Source organism: Scophthalmus maximus, chromosome 18 (assembly GCF_022379125.1).
Source record: "Scophthalmus maximus strain ysfricsl-2021 chromosome 18, ASM2237912v1, whole genome shotgun sequence".
Lineage (NCBI taxonomy): Eukaryota > Metazoa > Chordata > Actinopteri > Pleuronectiformes > Scophthalmidae > Scophthalmus > Scophthalmus maximus.
Genome location: NC_061532.1, coordinates 2,900,303 through 2,921,929, shown reverse-complemented (window position 1 = coordinate 2,921,929; position 21,627 = coordinate 2,900,303). Strand labels below are relative to the sequence as shown.

The following is a 21,627-nucleotide window of genomic DNA, read 5'->3' as shown; positions in this document are numbered from 1 at the left end:
CTTGCTTGGTAATCAACCTGCCACAGAACTTCATGGAGAGAAGTGGTGGTGGATGAATGGATCAGCAAGGCATCCAACTTTACATTGGACGACTCCTACTGAAAGTCAACACCAGGTGCTTTTAACCATTGCCACGGCTTTTACCCAACCTTTTAACCAGTTTATCATACAGATGTGTGCTTTCCAACCTTATTGAATAATTTATATTAAACCCAATATTGACCTTTTCCGAACTCCAATCAAGAGCAAAATAGGCCATTCCTGATCTTGTGACATGACTGGAGTTAAAATATTCAGCTCAAATCAAGACAATTGATTACAGTTGTGTGATATGATTTAAAAGCAAATTATAGTAAGTGTTGCTTGAGTAAATGGCTAGAAAATGGTCATATATGTGGTTTTCAAATGCCGTGTGAATTTTTTTTCCTTGTTCAGTTGAGACAACGTGTTAAAATCCTGCATCGCAGATTAAAATGTATTTTACCATAAATTAACAAACTCTGATTCATGCTGCTCAGTCAAACGGAACTTTTTGACCATAGGGTTAAAGAATACTAGTTAGAAAAATCCCTTCATGTTTTCATTGCTATTGGGCAGAAAGTGAGCTCTTACTAAGTATGCTACTGTTAGACTCCGTCATATCATGCATTAAAAAGAAAGAAAACCTACGCTGATTTTCTTTCTGCGTATTTAATTTATTCCTTTTTAATGCTGTCTGAAACTTCAGCCTTCATTAAATGTATTATTCTGTCCCAGTGAACGGATGGATCAGGTTGCCCTGTCTCGGAGAACTGCTAACCCTAAAGGAATTTGATTAGTCTGTGTCTCAAAGTGCATCATGGTCTAAATACTGTTTCAGACGCTGTCCCACCCTGTTACCAAACTCCTAGTTATTTAAAAGAAAATGATCAAATGTACAGATATTGATGACAAGCACAATCTATTAGGTATCCAAACTTAATGAAATCGATCAACAAAATTATCAGCGACCTGATCCATCCCGGCCAATTACACTCATTATAGTGTTAAGGCAATTTAAATGGTGCCACTTACTCGAAATGATAAACATGACACTGTCTTGGCCGAGCATACTTCTCGCCTTCAAAATAGCTAATGATGAAATATATTCAATGGGGGTTAACTGGGTAATTGTCTGTTGTCAACATGACAAGTATAATTATGAGTGACTCTAAAAGAGCATGTGTTAATAGTTTCGGGGGGTTTTGGGCTTTTTTCCTGCGGGTCATCTTCCGGCAGACGTCCTGGTTTATCTTTGGCCGGGAAAAACCTCCTGCTCATTCCAGCTCATGTCACTGTCATGAACCAAGGTCTGGGAAATACATCATCGCTAACACTGCATCCCACACACATTTACTCAACAGAACACCTCGTGCTCTCTTCCTCCCACACATGCACATGAGAAGTACGCTGACATTTTTAATTGTGTCATAAACTGTCCTTGGTAACAATCAATAACCTATTGACATGTATGTTTCTATGAGGAAATTGGCAGGTGAGTTGCTTTACTGTACGCTAGGCTAACACTACAAAGATGACATGAATGTCGGCGATCAAACCATAAGGTTGATTTAAAAGCAGCAGGACATAATTAGCCATCACAAAGGACACGCGTAGTTCGCACAAACAGAGGTTATATGTGGCCGGGGTGGCTCAGTGGATGGAGCAGGAACACATACACTTCGAGGTTTATGCCTCGACGCAGAGGTCCAGGGTTGGAATCCGACCTGTGACGATTTCCTGCATGTCTTCCCCCTCTCTCTCCCCTTTCTCACCTAGCTGTCCTGTCAAATTAAAGGTGGAAAAAGCCCCCCCCTCCCCCGGAAAAAAAAAAAAAGCCCAGAGGTTATATATCCAGCTAAAGCTCTGTGCTCTCTTCACAACTTTCTTTTTTTTTTTTTATTCATTTCAGAACATACTCTGTTGGGCCAAATGTGTTACATGGATGCTCGAGCATGAAAAAGGGCTCTCTTTGGGCGGATCCATAGAAATAATGAATGAAAAAGGGCTTTGAAATTTGTCACCGCAAAATACAGCATTTTAATTTAAAGCCGATTCCCTTGAGACTGAGCTGCAAATACAGTATTGGCTCTTTAGGCACCACTGGGAGTCTGCATCATTGCCGAGCTAATAATGTTTGCCACTGTGATGTACACATTAAATTAATCTGAGTAATATGCAAACTGGAAATATTATGGATCATTTCAGACTATGGTCATTAATGCTTATGGAGAGGTTTTTCATAATGAAAACCATAATTTTGTTGATACCTAATGCTCTCTCAGCTGGAGCATCTGATCTCCTATTATAAACTATAAACTATGCATAGACTGGTGATGTTCAACTTTAGCTGACGAAACAGAAATACAATGATTTATTATTTAACCTCAAGATCAAGCAAATGTCAAGAGTGTGTTAACTATACAAAACTAAAGTCTGGACAGGGCTAGCTTAGCTTAGGGGCTAGTACCTCTGAAGCTCACAGTTGAACTTGTCATTTCCAGACACTGTTTATACAATTGTAAGTTTTTTTTTTCTGTTTGTGTATGGATTAAACACACAGTGTGCTAATTAGTAATGCTTGTGATGTGTTGTTAAGTGTACTTTTTGAACATTGAAAAGAGCCAGACATTTTCTTGTTAAGGCCAGATGAATCAATCCTTGGCTCCAGCTCCATAACTAAAACGCAGATATCGGATTGGTATTGACCTTCTCATCTACCTCCCCAAAGAAAGTGAACAAGTATATTATATGCCACCTCCCTGAACTGAAAGAAACTAAAACATAAATAAAAACAAACCACATGCCAAAATCACTGGTCTACAACAAAAAATATGTTGGAATCTGGGATGGCAGAGGATGGGGACCTGGAGGACCTGTTTATAATTCAATATTTTTATTACCTCTGACAAGAAGGTTGTGTTTTTGCTTGTGTCTCTTTGTTGGTTTGTTAGTTTATTTATCAGCAGCATTATGCAGAAGGTACTGACTTAATTTGCACCAAACTTGGTGTTGGATGGGGCATATGCCAGAAGAAACCATTCCATTTTGGTCAGATTTGCTGAAAGTGATGGATTCAGGATTATTGTTTAAATGTGTTTACGGGGAGCCATTCAAGTGTTCGTTGTGGAAAATAATACAAAATGATAATAATAAACAAAAACCGAAAGAAACTTTGGGCATATCCAGAAAAGTTCAGAAGATCAACACGTTTCCTCTAAATAACTTCCTTCCAAAGCAATTCAGTCAAAGTGCTTTTACCCAGCAGGAGGACATTGGAGGATACATTTCATCATCAAAATTATCATTATGTATATAAACACACTGACGGAGGAGTCCTTACCTGCTTGACCAGTAGCAATGCTCACTGCCGCAAACAGCCTCTGCGTGCGGCTCAAGTCCGACACCCCATTGACAGCCTCCACCTCAAAAGTGTAGTTGGCGTGGGCGAGCAGGTCCATGATGGTCACGTAAGTGTCCACTAATCCTGTCTGCGCGGGGGAGTATCCCACGTTCGGCCCACATGGAACACACTCCTCGGGCTCCCAGCTGCAGCGCCGGCATATAACCCTGTAGCTGACATCGTTGCGGCCGCCCGTGTCGGCCGGCGGGCCCCACTCCAAGCTGACGCTGGTCTGGTTGATGTTGTAGACCAGGTTCTGTGGCGCCGAGGGAGGTCCTGTCAGAGGTGGACACGGAGGAAACCAGAATTAAACAACTGAGTGCCAAGGAAAGTGACAGCCAAGACTGTGCATTGACTGGATCTGTGTTTTCTCTGTTCTCTGGGAGAAGAAAAAAAAACCCAGTAAGGGACATGCAAGCTCCAGCCCTAGAGCCAAACACTGACACTCAATTATAATAAGACTCAGATCCAGCGGAGAAAAAAAAATGGTTCAGGTACACGGAAAGGAAATCAGCTCTGGCAGACACCAAGGTCAGTGGAAGAAGGGTGTGAAATTAAGCAGTGGAGCCCTGAGTTTCAAAGGGAGAATAATTTTAACGGTAATTTTGATGTCATTGTCTATGAATTGTCATCATAAAAAGACTGACAGTCAAGCAGACAGGCCCACAGATTGATCTTGTGCCAATTTGAGCCATTGTAGATAAAAAAAAAAAGAAAGATTTGCGCAGCCTCATATTTTGATACGTAACAACCTAATGGTTTTTTTTTTTGGACAGCACACTCGTACATGCAAACATAGCTGGTGGTTCATGCGGATGGATTAAGGGCTTTGTTTACACAGTGACTGTTAACAGCATAAAACCTGCAGCTGCTGTGGAAATGACAGAGACACGGTTACACGGTCAGACAACCGCTTTACAGGGAGTCAGGAGCCGCAGACAGTCCCTCTGAAATTCTTCCCAAAAATATACAACTAGAACCCCAGCTGGAGGCGGGGGGGCTTTACTGGTTTTCTTTGGAAAGGTACTGTATATCATGTTGACAGCAGGACACTTAAAATTAATGTCTCCCAAAAAAAGGACTGCCTGATCCACACAATTTATGCAAGAGATTTGAACCTGGATGATCGCCCTCCTGTAACTGCCACATACAGTTCCACTTGACGCACAATAACAACCTGCTCCACGGCATCAAACGTGCACACGACCACACGCACCATTTGACTGTAGACGTAATGGCAGGCAGATTAGCTCATCCCATGAAACAATGAATAACAAATTGCTGCTTTCATCTTTCAAATTCCAGGCTGTTGGCTTTTATGACCCATATGTTGATATAAATACCCCCCCCCCCCCCCCCCCCAACACAATAAAGATTATATGACTTGTATTATTTGTTTATGAAGGGTGTGAGGAGCATCTAGGTTTTCGTTCTCTGGGAGACTCATTTGAACTTGTTCTGTTTAGTCAGGAAAGATTTTTTTGAGGGAATCTCGGGGAGGGACGCCGCCACTCATTAAATTTGTCACATTTACTAACAAAATAGGTCATGCATATGCACGGAGCCCAATCTGCTATCACAATATTCATTAATGCAGCACTTAGTTGTTTCTCCCCTGTTCCCCCCATTAGAAGCGAGGGGCGCGGCAGAGACATATCCATATTCATGATCACCGGGCAAGATAAGAGAGAGACAGTGGACGGGGGAAGATGAAAGAGCCACCTGTGGCAGGTGAAGTGGAGAGGAGTGACGGCCGATGGCGCCACTCGACTCCAGCCTCGGCATCGACTCTCTCAGCCCCGCGCTCTCAGTCGTCGGCGCGCACAAAAGGGAAGGTGGGCCCTCAAACACGTCCGCACTCAAGACTCCCACGCACACGTGCACCCGCGCGCACACACACACACACACCCCTCCCACCTCAAGTCCCCAGGCTCAGGGGGGCTTTTTACTCGACCAGCTCTGTGGCCACGGTTACAAGTCACAGCATCTCATTTGCTCGTGCGCCTCTCATTTGGGTCTCAGGTGGCAAAGATCAAAGTGGCAGTTTTGCATCAGTAAGAGACAAAGGGAAATTAGATTAGACAGTTTCTGGATCTGTGTGACCCTTGTCTTTTGTCTTGTTTTTTTTTTTACCAGATGCGCACTACCCTGCAAGTTTTGCCCGTTACATTTTTCCAAATCCTACAGGAAACCACAAAAAAAACCTCTGAGCTGCAGCCTACATGATGAAAATGTCGAGTTATGACGAAGATTCGAATCGTCTTTTACTGTGGTTTTTTTGTTTTTTATTGTTGTGTTGCATGTCTTTTGCAGGGAATCGGCCATTTTAACAGCAGGAATGGCTTTCTCTCATGCGAATGTTCCAGCGGGTTCAACCCTGACTGATTTGTAGCGGCCCAGTCACTGGATCCTGGGATTAGCGCCACCCAAGACGATTGCGATTGTCGTTTTCTGAATCTGATTTAGCAAAATAATAATGGGTGCAGTCAGACCATTCACCGGCGCTGACGCGGAGCTGTAGAGATGAACGACTGGCTACACGAGACTTTGTGAAGACAACAAACGCAAAAGGCACAAAGTTCCTAGAGGGAGATGAAGGCACAGGGAGAAAGCAGGCGTTCTAGCCTGCCACTTAGGTATACACACTTTTCACTACAAACAAGATGACACATAATGCAACCCAGTTTGTTTGAAGCACATTGAATCCATCAGTTCTCTCTCTCTTCCTCTTCCTCTTCTTCTTCTGCCCTGGCGCCTCTTTGTTTTTCTCCGAGCGGCCTCTGTCTGGGCTCAGGAATACGAAACTCTTCTGCCCCCAGTTCACCTGCAGCGCAGATTTGCGCCGCATCCTGAGCCCTCCGCTGTCTGTCTGTCTGTCTGTCTGCTCATCCCTGTAGCTGAAGGGGCTTCTCGTTCTCCCTCGTCCTTTTTACTCCTTTCCCCCCCCCCCCCCCCGTCTTATCTTTCGTGTTCGCTCCTCTCCCCCCTCCTCCCAGTCAAGTTTCATTTCACGGATTAGCCTACCAAGCCCCCACAGCCTGAAATGTCTCAATCGCTTGCCAGCTTCCCTCCAACACTGCCACTGTGACCAAGCACGAGCGAGCACGAGTGTGTCGGTATTTTTGTTGCCGTGCATGCATGCGGAATATGTACACGCGCGGTTAATATGTCCCAGTGCATAGTTTCCACACTACCATGGCACAGATGTAAAACTGAATCTGTGGAATAGAGAAAAACGATCTCCCGTGTGTCAACAGTGGTGGAAGAGGCCCAGAGGTTACCACTACATCTAATAATCTACCATATAGGAAACATACAGATCATTTCTAGGTCTTTATTCAGAGCCCAGCTCCACTCTGTGCAGAGTTGTGAGACCTGACTAAATCCGAGCTTAGGAGAGAAGAAGCCGGCGCTTATCGGCCTTGAGATGTGCCCAGGGCTGCCTTAACCCTCCACAGCCTATTAGCCGGCTGTGCTCTAATTGGGGGGAACTGTGGGGAGAGGGGCGGCAGGGGTGAGTGGTATCCAAATTGCCCATGAGGTAATCCTCACTCTACAAATGTGTGTTGTGCCCCCGTGACCTGCCCTGTAATGATGTGGCTGCAGCAGAACCTTTATGAGGCTGAAGACGGGGAGTGCTCGAAGAGGGGGGGTTTTTTCCCTCCTTTTTTTTTTTTTTTTTTTTAAGCTGAAGGGCTTCCGACCGCTGTTGTCATGATAACCAAAATCTCAATACTACCTCAACACTGCACTGAATTCAATATTGGATTTGCCGCTCGCACAACTAATGCGTGCCGCAAGCTGGAATTCCATTTCAGCCCCAGTCTCTGGAGGGTGTGCGGTGGCACGTGGACGGGAATGAAAAATTAAAGGAAACCGTCACTAAGACGTGTATTGTGTTGGAACAATATACGCGCGTTTGTGCACTTCAGCCGCATGAGCTGAGCGCTCTGAGATTTCGCTTTGGATCGCATGCAAAGAAAAATGAATCCTTACTTTGCCAAACACGTTTGATGAAACAGTGCGGCGCGACGAGGTGCCAGGCCTCCTCTCGCCATGTCAGTGAACCAATCAGCCAATGAGAGAGCAATGATCCAATCCTTGTGAGTGTGATGTCTTCATATGAACTTGTATCTTCTCTGTGCTCATATGAGATCCCTTTAAATGGACTTATCTCATTACGGCGTGGACAAGAAACATGCAGTCATCTTCCTGAAATTTACATGTGCGTGATCAGGATGGGAAAAAGAGCCTTCATGTTTGGATCAGCATCATCTCCAATCTCGATTCAGCCTCGGGATAGTGCATATTGATAAAATAAGCTGCTTTCAATCAAAATACAAATACAGAACCAAAATAAAAAGCACTGCTAATTTTTTGTCACCAGGGCCGCTTTGCTGGAAAATCCAGCCCTGACCGGAGCAAGAGGGGAACATTTGGAACATGCTGATTTTGCGACAAGGCCTGAAGGGGCAAGTAACCTGAGCAGTCACACTATCAGATACACATTACTTAAGAAAAAAAAAAAAAGGTGTGAAAGTGAACGCACCAAAGATTGTCCATAATAATCCCATTAAACACAACAACTCTACAACTGAGGTTTCACCTACGGGTCCCTTTCAGTGAATCCCGGCTGACGCTTCAGTCTGAGAGCACCATATTTCTCAAGGTAACGAGTTTAGCACAGGCTGTCGTGTTTGTTGGCAACACTAGCCCCAACGTTCTTCAGCTCCCTGTCACAGCTTCTCCAGGCAGGATGGACACTCTGACGGATATCAACTTGTTGAGGTGGCACATATTTAAGTAAAGGGGGGGGGGGGGGGGGGGGGTTCGGTGGCAGGGTCTGGTTGGAGGGGACGACCGCTCACGGCTGCTGCTGTCAGCCCCCTGCTCGCACCAGCACTGCTCACAGCTGTTGCATGATGGATGTCCACTCCCCGGACCTGTCAACAACTCCAGCCCGGGCCTCGGCCCTGCTGAAAGTGCGCCCCCACAGCCGTCCCTCTGCGTCCCATTTTCTCACATCTTTTGCATATGAATGGCATGGACAAACATCCGTCAGACAAAAGCATTTCTGTTTTTTTCTTTTCTTTCTCTTTTGCCCCCTCTCGGCACATATCGCTTGGGGAGACAATGTATTTGGAACTATGTTTTTTGGAACTTCTTCCCTCATCTTTATTCAGCGTCGATTTGGCTTTTCATCTCTCCACATTACATCTTCATCTCATTTCCTCTGAAATCCTCATGGACACATTCTTAATCTGTGTGTGCCAGAGATCCCTCTCACTGTTTTGCTAAGGCCTCCAATATGGTAGCTTTACAAACCCCTATTCTGAAAAAAATCTGTCAATCAAGCTATTTGTTCAGGCAGTGCAAATTCATTTTCAATTACTATTCTTTCCTGGTCTGGATAAGGCTTGAAAAAAAAAAAAAAAAGGAACTCACAGTGACTATTGGTCACACTGACTTAATCCTGTGATGAATGAGGGAATGCACGTACAGAGAGCTGAGCAAAAATGTGCACTGGGTGAATGAGGTGGACGGTGAAGCCATTCATACAAGTAAAAAATACATATTTACATATAATGGTATGGGGTCATCAAGTGTAGACCCCGAGTTAATGAAAAATGAATAATGGAAAGTGTGCGTTAGCCAGCTTCAGTAATTACTGTGCTACTTGGCCAAGGTGAGTACCCAGAAGGGAACAGTCAGAGGACACGGCGAAGGAGTGGGAACTTTCTCCTGTTCTATCCACTGCACGCGTGTCCTGCCCTTGATCGGTGGGAGGTGTGGGAGTGTAGCGTTAACATCCGATGAGGATGGTGGGAGGAGTGAGTAATGGACCTGTCCCTCAGAAGGAGATCTGTATGGTTGGGGAGGAGGTCTTAGTCCGATGACTGTTTGTGTCAGACGGTGATCGCCATGGAGTCAAACAGATAAGTTTGTGCTTGGTAAGGTCCTTAAATGTGAGTTTGAGTTGAGCTCGCTCACGTTTTTTTTTATCATTTTCAGATTCTACGATTCTGCCACCTGGCATTGCTTACTTGTCTGAAACGATTAATCATTTGAGGGGATTTCCAGAACAGCGCTTCTTAGTGGGGTCACATTTTTTCTGTCTTAATGTACTTCCAATTTTCCACAAACAGGAAGTGACCATGGCTGGATTAACACACAATTAGCTTATTGCCCCTATTGACCTCCCTGTCCACCCCACTCTGCTCCGTGCTCTGCGCTTTTGGTGTAAGCTGTCACTTTGGTTCAGTCGCTTTTCACACCATCCAGATGATCCAAATGGAGAAGAAGGTACCAGGTTCCTCGTGGCTCGTCCAAGTGAGACAGTCAGATCCCGTTCCCACCACAAACAAACTGGTACAGGGTTGGTTTCGGACCAGACTGAGAGCACCTCCGGTAAAGGGGTCTTGGTGCAGTTGGTTCGGTCCGCAGCCGAAGTGTGATTACTGTGTTCGAACCTTTAGTCAACATGCCTGCATTTCACCAACACATATACAGTGAAACTCAGAGAGTAAATTCTGCTACTTTTCTGCAGAGTGTAAATCCAGCCGACTCTAACCACTCTGGCACTGGGACAAAAAAGGAAACAGCTGACTCTTCGGACAGTTTACTAGCTGGCATACAAAGGGAGCAGTTTGAGACGGACTTCGAGAACATTACTTGGCAGATATGTCAAGAAAAGAAAACAGCCAGCTGAAATGAGAAAAATGGAAGGCTGATGTTTTGAAGACTGATAATGGTTGTGAGAAATCAGAGCTCATTATTAATGAGAGACGGATAAGTTTCTTATCCAAGTTTCAATCTTAACATTCTTCTTTTTTTTCAGGCATCCCTCTATGACTCACCCTGTGTTTTAATTAAAATATTTTTTTCCTCTTGATATATAATCACTTACATCATCAAGCCTTGAACCACCAAGAATATTATTCTTCCACAAGAGTGGAATTAAAAAGAAAAATCTATGAAACAGCTTAAACAGTCATGGCTTCTGCCAAATCATTCATGAACTAAGCGCGCGCACACACACACACACATACACAAACACACACACACACACACACAACAGACACACACACACACAAACACACACACACACACACACAACAGACACACACACACACACACACACACACACACACACACACACACACACAACAGACACAAACACACACACACACACACACACACACACACACACACAACAGACACACACACACACACAAACACGTCTGGCTGCATGAACACACCTGGGCACTGAGGATGTTCTATAATAAATGGAAAGAGCTGTAGGGCAAGCTAAGACAGATATGTTGCTCAAAACTGCTTTGCAGACAACTATAAATGACACATAATCTTCTTCTTTTTCTTTTACATGAGTTTTACAACATTAAATCCAGACTGCAATCAGAATAATCCTCTCTTTGATTCTCTGATTCAATGCACAGCCAACCTGATGCAGACTTATAAAATTATAGTATTAGCATAATATCGCACCAGCAGTCTCTTCTGTGTCACACACACACACACACACACACACACACACACACACACACACACACACACACACACACACACACACACACACACACACACACACACACACACACACACACACACACTAGAGATTCTGACTTGGCCTACTTTGGGTGTTCAGGGAGGGGAAAAACTCAGGATGTGAACCAGCATGTCGATTTTCCTGCAACTGTGAATGTGTTTTTGTTTGTTTTCAACCAAAAGAAGAATAGTACAATATGAAATAACCAGTGTCAAATGTTAATTTATCTGCTTTTTCTTAATAGATATATCCCCCCCACCACAAAAAAAAAGGATGACAGAAGTGTATATCTCGCAGCCAGAAGCCAGCGGGTCTTGTGAAACATTATCAGCTGAACGGAGGCACACCGATAAGGTGCAGAGATTCTGTTGAGGGGTGCTGTCTACCGCCAGATAAAGCCGAGTGTTAACACTGTCCTGCTGGCGTGCGCTGCACCATGTGCATGTTAGCTGAGGGCAACGTAAGAGAGGACAAAAAAAAAATCCAGAAGCACCTGGAAACTAAAACCGATATATATGTATATATGTTTCAGCATGGATTTTGGAAGCAAATGAGCCCCAGCCTTCAGACGGAATTCCCCCGGTCTGTGTAAATAAGCCACCGACGGCTGTCACAAAGCTGTTACACTGGCCAGGACAAATGAAGACACGGGGTGCTGCCTGGGCCGCCGCCGCTGACTGTAATTGCAATCTTTCAGACGGGAAATGGCAAATTGCTCCTCTCATCATTAGCAACCAGCTAAGACAGAAAACAGACATGTAAGCCGGCAAACATGATTATAATGACATACTGGGAGGCAGACGAACTGCTATAGAACACATCTGGGGCTTTCATGAGACCACTCCACGCTGACTGAGCAGAAGTGGCCTAGGGGGACCAGAGAGTGTGTTGGGTTTTTTTTTGTTGGTTTTTTTTTTTTGTTCCTCCACTCGCATGTGTGACTGTTTAAATTCAGATCCCGGCAAGCGGTCTGCGCTGTGTTGACTTAGCAACGGCATGGCAAGACTTACTTGTGCAGGCCACAGGCGGGGGGTCAGAGAGTGCTCGGTAGTAACCGTCCTCGCAGTCGCAGCGCCAGGAGCCCTCGCGGTCGTTGAAGCTGTGCGCCGGACAGCGAGAGCACTGAAGGTCCTGGGAGGAAGACTTGTAGAAACCCCGACCGCATGCTGTGCAAGGAAGGAAAAAGGAAAGGGGGGGGGGGGGGGATGAGTTAGTGAACGAGGAGGACAAAGACGAGAACACAAAGTTATGAACCCTGTTTGCACAAACAGAATAATGAGCGGATCTCATGCAATTATCACAACATCTCTGCATAATGGAATTTCAGTTGTGGTGAAGTGTGAATTTTCCTTTGCAAAAAGTTCCTCCCATCTAAGAAATCTACATTCCTAATTAAAATCATCTTGACTCAATTTAGTGGCAGTTCCAGTCGTACTATCTGGACAGTGGAGCTTACACCTCCTTTTTCCATTTCCACCCAAGGGCTCCCTGATGTTTTAATACGACAGAGAAACACTTCCAAAGATAACCACCCTCAATACGAACAGGCACCGGGGGAATTCTGACAATATTTTTTCTATTCAGTCAACTCTGGTTCACACAGATCTCAGCAGTTACAACCGATCACTGAGTGATATGAGTCCCGTGCAAACTCCTCCTGAAAGAGTTGTCCCGGCACTCCCCACTTCCCATCACGAGGACGGGGCACGACAGAGCGCTCCGTTGTGGTTCGCATCTTCGAATCAGCAAGTATTCGAATGAACCTGCCCCCTAATCAAGGTTCGACTGAGCCTCGAAGCGGCATCACGCTGAGGCACTCGCACAGGGATCAACTACCACCTCTCACTTTGAGAGGAAAATGACAAGGCCCTTTTTATTCTGATGAATCCTCGGGTCAGCGAAGGGGTCCTGCCTCGTTCACAACAACAGATCCCGACCATGAGTGGAAACACCCCTCTGCCGAGCGCAGTAAAAGTGCTTTTACTAAACTGAGATTGACTGATCAAGAAAGACTCATCACGAAAGCGAGCAGTGATGAAGACGGAAAACTAAATCCGTTGACTCTTAGCGGCCTCGACGGGAATCGCATGTGCTGTACTACGTTCATGTTTAAATACTAGCGAGGAGGAGAAAAAAAATTATATTCTGGGTCTGTCTATTTCAGCCCTGAAGTCAGCTAATCTGCAGCGACCGGCCCTGTGTGCAAAGCAGAGCAGCAAAACTGCAATGATTTCTAAAACGCTAAAAAGCTCTTCATGCAAACTGGTAAATGCATTTTTTCCACGAGCCACTGGGGGAGATGAGCGACGTTTTCACACTACAGGCTCCCTGCCATTCCAGTTCTCCATTCTGTCCCGCTGTTTGTTTTTTTCACGTTGCAATTTGACCACCACCTCTTGTGACAGGTCAAGAATGAGAAGCGCAGATTTTCTCATTGGAACACTTCCAGGGCAGCATGAAGAGGAAGCCAGGGATCAGGGTATCCCCATCCCAGCGACAAGAAAGCCCTGTCACTCTCCATTTATCACACTGCCACAATCCTTTCTTTTTTTTTTCTTTCCCAGGAGGAAAAAGAAAAAGGTTGGAAAAACAACGATTTTATCTCTAATCTTTCTTTTACCTTTTTGAACTAGTAATTGGAAACAGAGCAGCGCTCTTGAATGCCGACCAGGCAAAGCATTCGCTGTCTGCTTGCGCTTACACATTATACTTAGCTGCTTTGGGTTCTATGTACAATTCTGATAAGTGATAATGTTTGACAAACAGTAAAGCGAACGCATGTCTATTCCCACTATCTGAAACTTGTGTAAACACCCCCCCCCCCCATGGATGTTGATAATGACACTGAACGGCTACCTCCAGCAGGTTAAAGATTGGCGAGATCCCATTTAAGACACTGCTTTCTCCCACCATGCGCTGTTTAAACATTCTGATAAGCCAGCGAGTCTGTTTGCCTTTGGGTTTTCGGAGAGCTCATCTGCTGGGTGGCCAGTGTGCGGAGGGGGGAAAGCCTGGCAGGGACCTGGGCTATCTTCACCGCATCCTCCACTCCAGCAAACCAGAGGATCCACGGCGAAGATTAAGACGAGCACAAAGCCCGGGAGTGGAGGGCTGTGCCAGTCATTGTACGACAGTTACAGTTGCTTTTTCCTCCTCTAAACACTCGATATGTGATTTTCTCTACATAGTCTCTCCATCAAAATAATATCAAGGGAAAAGAGTAGCTTCATCTTAAAAGTTTGGACATCTAGTTTCTCTGATCACATAAAACCCAGATTTCCAATGATCCTTCATCTGGTTAAAATATAGAGTTAAAAACCAGCAAGATCCAAGAGTATGTCGTTAGAATTAGTGAAAAAGTCAATTTTGATGCTCGTGGCAGACAAACACAACAGTGACAGACGTGCAAAGAGGATGTGACACCATCAACAGGCGACCAAATGAGACTGTTACCTGATTCAAATCACAAATGTCTCTAGGTTTTGAGTTTCTGGATAATGTAAGTAAGGTCAATAACATAAATAACATATGTCAAGCGGTTTGTATACATTCTAATTTGGAAATGTTATAATATAGATTCCAATACCCAGATTCCAATGTAGATAGGTTCTATCTACACATTAAAGGGAACCGAAATTCCCCAGTTTAGGATGAATTAAGTACGTCTATCTATATATCTATGTTATGAAGATTTAAAGATGATTCCAGACAATGACTGCATAAGTTTCCTGTCTTAATAAACACACTTGCCCTTTAACTCATGCTCACAAGGGAACGGCAATTCATTCCTCACGCCATTTATTTTTGTTTTTCCCCATTTAGAGACCATGTGTTTATCAGTGCGTCCGACCGGCATTGGCACCCGGAAATGTTTACAGACGCAACAAGGCGGCAAATGAGGCCTCAAAAATGGAATGCCTGTGTGACATGGGCACCTCTGTGTTTTCGGCAGCTTTCCCCACCACTGGCAGTGCAGTGAGTGACAAGTACAAACACAGCCTTCGCGGGCCTCAGCATTCCTGTCCCAGTGACTGCACACTGACTCACTGCTAGCGAGTTCCCGTCCCTGGCACCAGATGCCGAGGAGACGCTCTCAGCCCGAGACACCGCGATGGGAATGATAGTGAGTGAGAGGCTCCTTGTCGCCTGTCCCTACAGCAACACGTCCCTTCTGAGTGGAAATATCTACAAAGCAATTACACCGAGTCCATTTATCCAGTAGCCGTATGACTGACAAAATGACTGACACCTTACTGGCAAACACTGACACAAAAACATGTTAAAACGTTGCACAGGGCCCCAGACTTTCTCCGGCCTGCACTGACTTTCAGTCCAATGCGTAATTGCATTTGAAAGGATGAAGTGTACAAGTGTGACTCCTTTAAAAAAGAAGCCCATTCATGTTAGTCTGGTCTTCTTCAGGCACAGATAACGAGCGACTAATGCCTTGTGCTTGTTGACACGGACCTGTTAACAAAGCTCCGCCGCAGACACAACAGCCGGCTTATTTACGACACTGAGAAATTAGTCAGTCCACAGAGAGGTGGGTTGAGGCTAAGCAGACACACAAAAAACGAAAAGAGAAAAACAGGTCTTACATTCAAGCCAGCTTCTCACAAAGGTACAATAGCAGTATCTGTAATTTCCCTTCCAGTGGTCAAACACTTTCAATTTTATACAGCGAGAGGAAGAGGAGCCTGAGAAAGAGGGAGGACCCCAGAGTAGTGGGATAGAGATAATCAAACTGTGACTGTCGTGTCTCAATCACAGCACACACTGGCCCGGGGAGTAAAACAAAGTCTCCTTATCTTATGCAGACATACATACACAGACACACACACAAAAAGGGGGAAAACGGATTTCTGTATTTTTGTAATTTAGTTTATTTATTTTTTCCCTCTGAGCTGAGCTTCTTAACATTCTTGAATTACATCCAATTTCTCTCACGCTTTGGCAGTGTCATGACACTGTGGGTGAGGGACAGAGAGGGAGGGGAAGAGCGGCAATGACTCCTTATGCGACAGCCTGACATATCCCTCCCTGGCCAAAATAGAAAATAATTATTTTCCTTGTCTGAGGGTGACTCTGACGCACTCCCCCCCCCCCCCCAGTTAATCTTGTGCCCTTGCTGCAGATTGGATTCCAAATTTGTCCTTTTCATTTTCTATCTCGTCTTCTGGTTGTCTGTATTTACTGAGGCTGGTTAATAAAGAAAAGAGCCAACCAAGAAGGACAGATGACAGGGAGTATATTTTAAGGTATTAAAAAGTATTCCAAATAAAATAATCTGAATTGATTTTGATTACAACCCCCATTACAACCCACAAATCAAACCAAAGTTACTATCTTCATTACAACCAATCCTGAAATGTGTTTCCATGGGACCAACTCTCAGGACCTGACAACTATGGAACCTGACCGACAATGCTGGGTCAGGTTCCAACTGCGAGTGGGTGTGTATGATCAAAGTCCCTGTGGTCATATATTTTGGACTGATATCCCTAAAGGCACTGGTGCAAACTCTCAAGGATTAGGACACATGACAACCTTATCCCTTTGTGTCAATGCAGATTTAGAAAGGATTTGAAAGGGTCTGAGCTTTAGTTACAAGAAAGTGAAGTATCAAGTAAAGTATCATTTTCATATTGGTACGGAGACTCAGACCCTGTTCAAACCTGGAGTCTGAACAACTGTCTTCAGTGATCCAGAAGCACCTGCGATGTGTGTCCTTGCATGTTTGCAACCCACAAATCCAATCAAGGGTACAATCCTTATTACTACTCAGAACAGAGGGGTTTGGGAGTATTGACTTTCTCCTTAACAGAAAGAAAAGCATACAGTAAAGTGTTGTTTTGATGTTGGTTCAGAAACGTGGTTATCGTATGGTCCCACTTTCAAAAAACTTCAGATGATTACCCGTCTTGGAAAAATTACTGGGTGTCCTTGCCTACTTACAACCTACAAATCCAATCAAGGTTGCAATCCCTATTACGACTCAGCGTGGAGGGGACGGGCTTGTCCAAGTAGGGCAGCTCGGATATTGAGTTTCTCCCCATCTGTCTCAATATTGCCACAGACGGGGGGGCAATGTGAGCTGCAGTAAGGGAATGTGGGAGATTCCCTATGTTTTTTTGCAGACTGCCAGAGCCAGGGTGATACTGACTGGTGTGGGCCATTCTGTCTCCACAGTCCTAGTATGATGAGTCCTGTCAGGGCCAGCCACCCCCCCACTGCCCCCCCGTCCGTCCTGATTATGTGTTAAATCCGCCCATGTGTCGGGATGGATGTGGAAAGAATGCATGCTGAAGGGAGAGAGCTGTGGCCGCGGAAACCCGGAGAGAGCAGCCTGGAGATAGCACCCCATTAGAGTGATAAAAGAGGCAGAGGGAGGAGAGCAGCCGACAGGACCAACATGCCGGCCCAGTCACTGATGAATGCCAGGTGGAATGGGTCAAGCGTGATAAAGGAAACAGTTTATTTTCTTATTTCTAAAAAAACACCATTGCTTTCCGTGAAACGCTTGCAACGACCGCTGCCGGTCCGATGGGGTAAATTCCCTAATATGTATCAAATCCAAACACAGGCCTGGCACGAAGAAGTCTGTCATTTTTATAAATATGTTTCCTCCAAATGTCTTTTCTTCTATTTGATTTTGACACCCAATGCAGAGCTGCCCTCCTGAGGTTTGGTGTTTGAAATGTTCCCACATCTACTGGATGAGTTTCAATTACAAGGTTTTGGTACCAATATCAGAATGGTCCTTTCTCTTTTGCAATAGATTACTTCGCCACACAAACACACTGTGTGTCTCCGGCCATGACTTGCCAAAAAAGCTGAACAAAGACAATTGCTGAACCTTGATTTTAGAATATTTTCCCCCAGATTTTTTTCATTCAAAAAACAAGCCAAACGTTTTTATGTAGGAGGCTGGATTACCAACCATGCAGCGGGGACAACTGTCCCAGGCCCTCAAGACTCCAGGGGCCCCAAAAGCTTTCATGTGTGTCAGCTAGATGTGCTAATTCGGGAATATGGACCATAAAGGGGCCTCTAAGTGGGTCCTCCTTGTTGAGACCTCAGTCCAAATCTAGTTTCAAGACCTTGATTTTACGAGCATCGCATGTATACATATTGCATTTTGCCAAATAAATCTGTTAAATCACATTCCCACACATTAAACCTGTGGCAAGGTAGAATTCCAGCTCAGGAATACCACAGACATTGCCCAGAGAGTGGGAAGACCAGGAAGTGTTTAACTCCTAATCTGTCTATCTATGTTCAAATGCTAAATGTGCTCTGGACACAACCAGCTCAAAATATAAATGGCCTAGATAAGTCTCAAATTGGCAAAACTTTGATTTCACTGACCAACTGAAGGATCAAAAGATAAATTGACACGAACCAATAGTGCTGGGAATACATTTTGGTTGGTACCAAAAGAAATAGCCCTCCTATCTGGGGTAAAAGAGAAACCAAAAAAAAAACGGGTTCTATTACACTGCAATCCAATGTTAATACTGCCATAAACCTTCACTGTCGGCTATTTCAAGATTCTCTGTGTCTAGCTGGATGTTTAGACAACCATGAAATACTATTTAAAAACCCCACTCCTGTGTTTCTCAGTTTTACTTTCAGGGCATACGATTAGGACCATGACCGCGTGCTACGATTATAGAGTAGGGTGTCAATAGCTTGCGCAGAGCTTAGTCCGTATGCAATAATGTAGCCTCGGGTCTGTGTGTGTTGCTTTTATTAGATGTGACTTATGTTCTTTGCCGCAATAAATAGGGTCTGGTGTGGACATTCATCAGGCTGTGTTTACTGGCATTTTATGCATGTTGAACTGTGGCTGCATCGCTTTTTTACGGACTAAAGCCTGTGGTGTTCTCCCCTGCAATGAGGCAGTACATCTTGTGAGTAATTTCAGAGCAACTCAGGCAGGCAGACCTGGGAAAATTTCTAGCTGAGTATATTTCTTCTGCTTGAAAAGCCAAAGGACAGCTCGACTGATCTCATCTTGTGGGTGATGTGTGGACTCTTATAGCTTGCAAAGGTTTTTGTGGGAACCACCTTCGATTTCTTTCTTAGGCTTACTGCAGTGCTTGCTTAACATTTTGTTTTTGTAGCTTGGCATCATCCATCATTATTCAAGATATTCTAAAAGTATGCGAAAAAATATGTTATGCTGTATATGTAAAATTTTTCACATTCAAGCATGGTTTGTTTTGCAGTCTGATCACAGGTAACAGCAGGTGTATTTTTCTTTTCTTTTTGCCTTGAGCACATTGCAGCCATCAATTTATTTTTCAACCTTTCTAAAGAGAGGTGCTCAGAAGATGGGCTTTTGCCTGCAGACATGTTAATCTCCCATTTAGGAGACGCAAGGGCGCCTACCCAACTCTGGGATACAGTGGCAGGACACACAAAGACAGGCAGAAAAAGAATTGAGGTGGTGTTGAAAATCCGGTCACAGGACGGAGATATAGTTTCTCAATTCCAAACATTTGGAACACCAAAAACTCATGCAGGCTTGGGATGAAAAGAGGGTAAGCTTGTACATGGTAACAATGAGGCTAAAGGAGATAGGTACGCTTTAAAAAGGAACCACTGAAACACAGTGAAGGAATCTGATGTCATATTGTGCCGGATCCTCCCTCCACCCCACACATATTTGGAATGACTCTGTCTGGCTGCTGCTGCTGCACTCCACACATGCGACAATCGGCCCATTCAGCTGAGGTACCTGTGCTTAGCAGGAGATAAGTAGCTTTCCTTGAGAAACAAAGGGAAGATTAGCATTCCCTTACACCATGTTGGAGGGCATGCAGCTTTGCCCTCTAAGCAGGGAAAATCTGAAGGAAATGCCTGCTTGGCAGTACACAGCAAAGATCAAAGCTCCCCACTGATTAAGTTATACTCCAGTTTAAGCTCTTGCTCCTGCTGCGGTGCTAAAAGCAATGCTACAGCCAGTCCAGTGAGTTGACCCTCAAAGTGGGACAGTTTGGAATTAAACAGCAAACCAGTGATCAGCTCCCAATCAAGACTACTGTCACATGTACTAATCATTCACAGGCTATTTGTTTCTGATCACCCTCTTTGTGAAACAACAGTCACTTTGAATGGGTCAGTTCACCCACTTTATCACATTACAACCAGAGGTTTTTGAGATATTTGAATCTCCAAGACTGAATTTCCGCGTCCAACCCGAAACAGTGAAGGAACGACTGAATGCTTAAAAACTAGTTGTTGACAGCATTTTCTGTGGAAATATAAGATCAGTGTTCACAGAAAGAAGGAGATAAATTAACTTTGTAATGTCAATTCCAGTGCTCTTCTTTGGCAATATTACAAGCAGTGTAACATTTTATTATCATTTCTGACTCCTCGCTGCTTTGGTTTGACGCTGCCTGGGACTGAAATGCTGCGGGGAGGGGGTGGTGTGTCGAGTGCCGACCATGCACCTGTCACAGCACAGGTTGTGTTTCTTAGAGACATTGTGCCTTTTTAACGTTTCAATTCGGAACGTCAATGAGCTGAAAAAGCAGGGTTCCCTGCCATATTTTGGAGGCCCTCTTTGCAACCTCTCCTTTGCACGAAGGCCCGCCCCTACTCTGCCTCTGATTGGCTCATACCGTTTTAAGTTTTCAAAGTATTTTTAAGTATTGTTCTTTGCTGAATGTTGGTGTGAAAAAGAAATCAGGCATAGTGTATAAGCCTTAATATACTACGCATGAAACATGTATTGCTGGGTTTTTTGCTGAATGCTGGTGAGGGGGAAATAACAGCACGTGTTAATGTTTGGGCTACTGCAGCCGTGCACATTAGCACATCAAGAGTGAGATTGAGTTAAAAGAGAAAAATGATGACAGAAAATGTTAACTCGAGTGACAGCGTTACCGAAGAAGACGTCCCCACGGACGCAGCACTAGGCTCAAAAAAATTAGGGCATTGTTTAAAAGAAGGGTCAGAGGAATTCAGTAGTGTGGAGATATTTAGTCTATTTAAAGTCCGACAAAGAGCAAAGTAGTAGCGTGCACTGCAAACTGTGTCGAAAGCATTTGTAGCAGTTGCAGCAGTTGTATTTGTACACACAAATGTGTATTAACAAAGCCCCACAAATGTAGTTATGCTGTTTGAGCAAGACCTGCTAAATCCTGCAGTGCACCGCTGTTTTAGGAAATTTATGAGCCCTTTTTAGAGGTTTTAGAATATATATTCATGACTCATCTTTGTTGATTTATGTTCATCTTAGTAGGAACTAATGGGCTTCGGGCTGAGTGCCAAAGACATGCTAGTGAAGTCAAAGTATCGAAAGAGAGAATAAACTTTTCATGCAATTTGTTGACAGGAAAACTATGGAATATCGTCAGTGTTATCCAGTAAACCTTAATTCTCAGGACCATCAAACAAATGCATCTACTAAGGTTATGAGTAAAATATAAAGGTAACGGAGGTAACGTGATCTCACAGGAGACAACTGCCTCAGCTGGATTAGAGTCGCCTCTGACAGCGAAACAAATTGCAAACAACAAACGCAAACACCTGTTTTCGATTTCAGCCCTCCTGCTGATTTACTGCATGCATTTGGAGGTGGAAAATGAAGGGCATTTTAGGATTAAACTCAATACATCACTGAATG

At 44.4% G+C, this 21,627-nt stretch overlaps 1 protein-coding gene across 4 annotated transcripts in view; it reads right to left on the bottom strand.

Annotated features, from left to right (window-relative positions):
• epha7 (eph receptor A7) overlaps positions 1-21,627 on the bottom strand; it is an 83,102-nt gene that overhangs the window by 50,540 nt on the left and 10,935 nt on the right. For all 4 annotated transcript variants that reach the window (XM_035618151.2, XM_035618153.2, XM_035618152.2 and 1 more), the window contains exons 4-5: positions 11,999-12,154; positions 3,362-3,697 (exon numbers count right to left, since the gene is read on the bottom strand). In XM_035618151.2, the coding sequence (XP_035474044.1) occupies positions 3,362-3,697; positions 11,999-12,154 (492 nt within the window). The remainder of the gene's footprint in view (positions 1-3,361; positions 3,698-11,998; positions 12,155-21,627) is intronic.